The sequence below is a fragment of the Zeugodacus cucurbitae genome, chromosome 2 (assembly GCF_028554725.1).
Source record: "Zeugodacus cucurbitae isolate PBARC_wt_2022May chromosome 2, idZeuCucr1.2, whole genome shotgun sequence".
NCBI classification, from domain to species: domain Eukaryota; kingdom Metazoa; phylum Arthropoda; class Insecta; order Diptera; family Tephritidae; genus Zeugodacus; species Zeugodacus cucurbitae.
Genome location: NC_071667.1, coordinates 46,079,961 through 46,083,359, shown reverse-complemented (window position 1 = coordinate 46,083,359; position 3,399 = coordinate 46,079,961). Strand labels below are relative to the sequence as shown.

The 3,399-nt window shown below is 36.5% G+C and overlaps 1 protein-coding gene across 1 annotated transcript; it reads left to right on the top strand.

Moving 5' to 3' along the window:
- Positions 1–1,094: 1,094 nt before the first annotated feature.
- Positions 1,095–3,399, top strand: LOC105212391 (uncharacterized). Its single transcript, XM_011184332.2, has 2 exons — positions 1,095–1,888; positions 2,898–3,399. Exons 1-2 carry the CDS (start codon positions 1,369–1,371, stop codon positions 3,209–3,211), a joined length of 834 nt encoding a protein of 277 aa, XP_011182634.2. The 5' UTR covers positions 1,095–1,368; the 3' UTR covers positions 3,212–3,399.

Below are 3,399 nucleotides of genomic sequence, written 5' to 3'. Positions count from 1 at the left end.
ACTCGCTTGTTTAAGATTTAATGTACAGTGCTTTATTTTTCACCGCAATATATATGTGTTTATTTAAATAATTGTATCGAATGATCCGTATTTAGATCGAGACGATCTTTTTGTTGGTGATGGACTGTGGTGGTTTAACGAATTTATATGTAACCTTATTATGTATAGAATTTTGAGTAAGTGGCAATTCGAAAATTGTGCTGGGTAACCGGAAAATTAAATTTAATGGAATTTGTCAAATTAATATCGGCCAAAAGAATAACGTGTTCCACTTTCAAATGATAATTTGGCATTAGCAAGGTTTTTTGCATTATTTTTTGTGAGCTATTGGGAACTATTTTCAGAGACTTTAACAATACAAGCTATGATAGCTTCCCTAAAAAATAAGCTAAGAAGTTAATTTGCTGGTCACATTAAACACGCCTATAGTAAATGGACACTGTATTTACTCCGAGTATTATCGAAATCTTAATTTCAAATTCAAATTTTAAATCTACTCGTCACCCTGATCACTTTGGTATATATGGCTCTATATCAGGACACAGACATGGTTAGATCCACTCTTAAGAAACAACTGATTATATTTGAAAGCAAGTGTACCATCGAATGCAACCAAATTAAGAACTGCTATAAATATGTATACAAATTAAATGACATATGTAACAACCACAACCACTTATACAAAATAGCATTTTGGCTAATACATACTACTTAGTAGACCATTAGCTTCTACATAGCAAGTGCAATTACAAATGTCATATCTTTCTAGACGTTTTCCGGCCCCTCTAATTTGCCACACTTTGCACGCTAGCAATTGCAACGGCTTTTGAGACCTTGAAATGAAGACATTTCTTCTCTGCGTACTAAACGTATGTACGTGTGTGCTCAGATACAACCATCCATATGTGTGCGTATATTTAGCCAATTAAGCGTTTAAAATGGGAAATCTTTCCGATCCACTCAAGAGGAAAATTACACTGCAGGGAGTAGAAGAATTAGTACTCATAAAAACTGAGTAAATGTCGGTTGGTGAATGAAATGGTTTGGGCGATTGGAAGGTTGGCCAAGGCCTTTCATTTCCATTTCATTTTTCTTTTGCGGTATAATTTCGAATGGAGAATTGTATCAGGTAATTATGTGGACTTTCGTTTTGCATGAAATGGTTCGTTTATATGACCACACAGCGTTCCGGTGTAATAGGATTGCAGTTGGGAAATTTTCTATAAAATCTAGAGTAGTGCTTTGCAAACGGTTTAGTTTCGAATTGTAACAAATTTGCAGCAGTTCTACGTTGCAAACGCTTTCGGTCGCAGTGAATTTTAAACGGATCTTTTGACTTCCTTGAATTAAGTTCTTAACACGCTCGTAATGTGGCTACCTAATTACTTTTCCTGTGCACTGCTAATTGGCACACTTTATGGTGCAAGCGCCACAATCGCTCCATTGGCCACCGAAGTTAGGGATAATGCCACACCTGGTACGGAAACGTTTTTGGCACCGCCAACTCGTGAGAATATCGAAAACACTCCGCGTCCTATCGGTACTGCACAGAAAGCAGCCGACTGCCTGACCAATTCATTAAACTCAGATTCAATTTACTGTCGTGGTTCGCGTGCCATTCGCAATGTAATTAAAAAATTGAATCGTCGCGATAAACCGTTAGTATTGTTGCGTGGTCTCGAAATCGTACCAATTGAGCCAGTATCGAACGATACACCCGTCGATTCTGCTGTGGAGAATGATGACACCTTCTTGGGTTATGTCTCCGAATATTTACGCAGTCACGAGTTAAATATTAAATTCGCCGATTTACTTGCCGATGAGAGTGAGCGTTATTTGGCGTATGATTTGGAACAAAATGGCGGTGCTCCAGGGGATGGTATTCAAGGTGGGTGTTAATCTTTGAAATTTCTACGAAGACATTAAGTGCAACAATTGTCAGGGGTTAAATCTTCATAAAAGTGTTCTATACAATGAATTGAAAAAGAAAAAAAAGTACTATTAGCAAAGTACTCGTTAGAATATATACATTGAAATTAAGCAAAACAAAAAAATCAATTGTTTGAAAATTTCATGGTGGCGTAACCCCTTAAGGTCTCAGAAAGTATCAGCAGCATTTTTCAATCTGCCGTGTCAGAAATATTGGTTTAGGCCGTGTCATCGTCTGACTGTATCATCTGGTGTCAATATCAGCCAAGTATCGATGCTATAAATTGTATTATGATTGCCACTTTTGAAAAGTGGTTGATAGGAGAGGAACTGTTACTGAGAGAAAAAACTATTTTATGCATGTTAATTATAAAACTTTAATTTATGCAAATACGAAATACGTCTGAGAGAGATACAAAATAATGGTAATTTACATCTGTACCCAATGGTGTTTTCTTACAGTCGAGGCATGAAACGTCGATTTCTGCCTTGAGCTCTAGAAAAGATATTTCTCTCCTCTTTCTTCCTAAGTAATACCAGTAGTTTGATTGAGTGTTTCAGATTTTAAAGTTTGTTTTTCAAATATCTGCGTTAACAAAAACATTATTATATTATTTCGTGGAAGGAATATTTGAGTATGTACAAGTACGAACAAAAGCCTTTCATATATTAACATAATGGCAGAATTGTAAGACAACCGTTAAGAGCGCCCATATATATTCCTTGTAGCTTAAAATAATTAGAGATTTTATCACCTACTTAAGTGCACACCATAAATAGCTTTGGATATCTAAATGAGCATTAGCAAAATATGTAAATCAAAGTCTGTACGGTTTATATGACATTTTGCGAGTACGAGTGTTCACTTTGAGCACCGTTATATGTACCTGCACAATTTAACAGCTTAGTTAAATTATACGACATGCTTTATAATTTTCATAATGATTTTTCCGTACTTGAATATACAGAAGCGCGCAAGAAAGACAAAGGACAAGGAATGATCTTAGCCATGGCAATGATGTTTGGCAAAATGATGGCAGTCATGAGCCTGGGCGGCATCGGCGCAATGGCAATGAAGGCGCTCGGTGTGGCAATGACTGCGCTCATGATGGCCGGTATTGTGGGCATGAAGTCTCTGATGCAGCACGGTCACGAAAGCAGTCACAGTGTGCAGTACCTCACTGCGGACGGGCATCATCACAAGCGCCGCCGGCGTAGTAGTTATGATCCGTTACGATTGGCCTATCGCGGCTGGCAACAAAAGCAAGTGGAGCAAATTTAGAATTAAACGTAAATAAGTTATTATATTTGAGGCATTTCATGCATAAATATTTATATATATTCTGATTTACAAAATATATGTAGTTAGTTGTTAATTATTTATTTTATGTATACTCCAGAACACTTAATTATTTATATTTATTTCAGAACAATTATGCAATAAAGTAGATAGTGAAACATGTTTATAAA

Bases quoted from the DNA above. Each gene is read 5' to 3' on its own strand.
- LOC105212391 (XM_011184332.2), top strand. From the start codon at position 1,369: ATGTGGCTACCTAATTACTTTTCCTGTGCACTGCTAATTGGCACACTT. The intron at 1,889-2,897 runs GTGGGTGTTAAT...TTGAATATACAG, and splicing joins TCCAGGGGATGGTATTCAAG to AAGCGCGCAAGAAAGACAAA.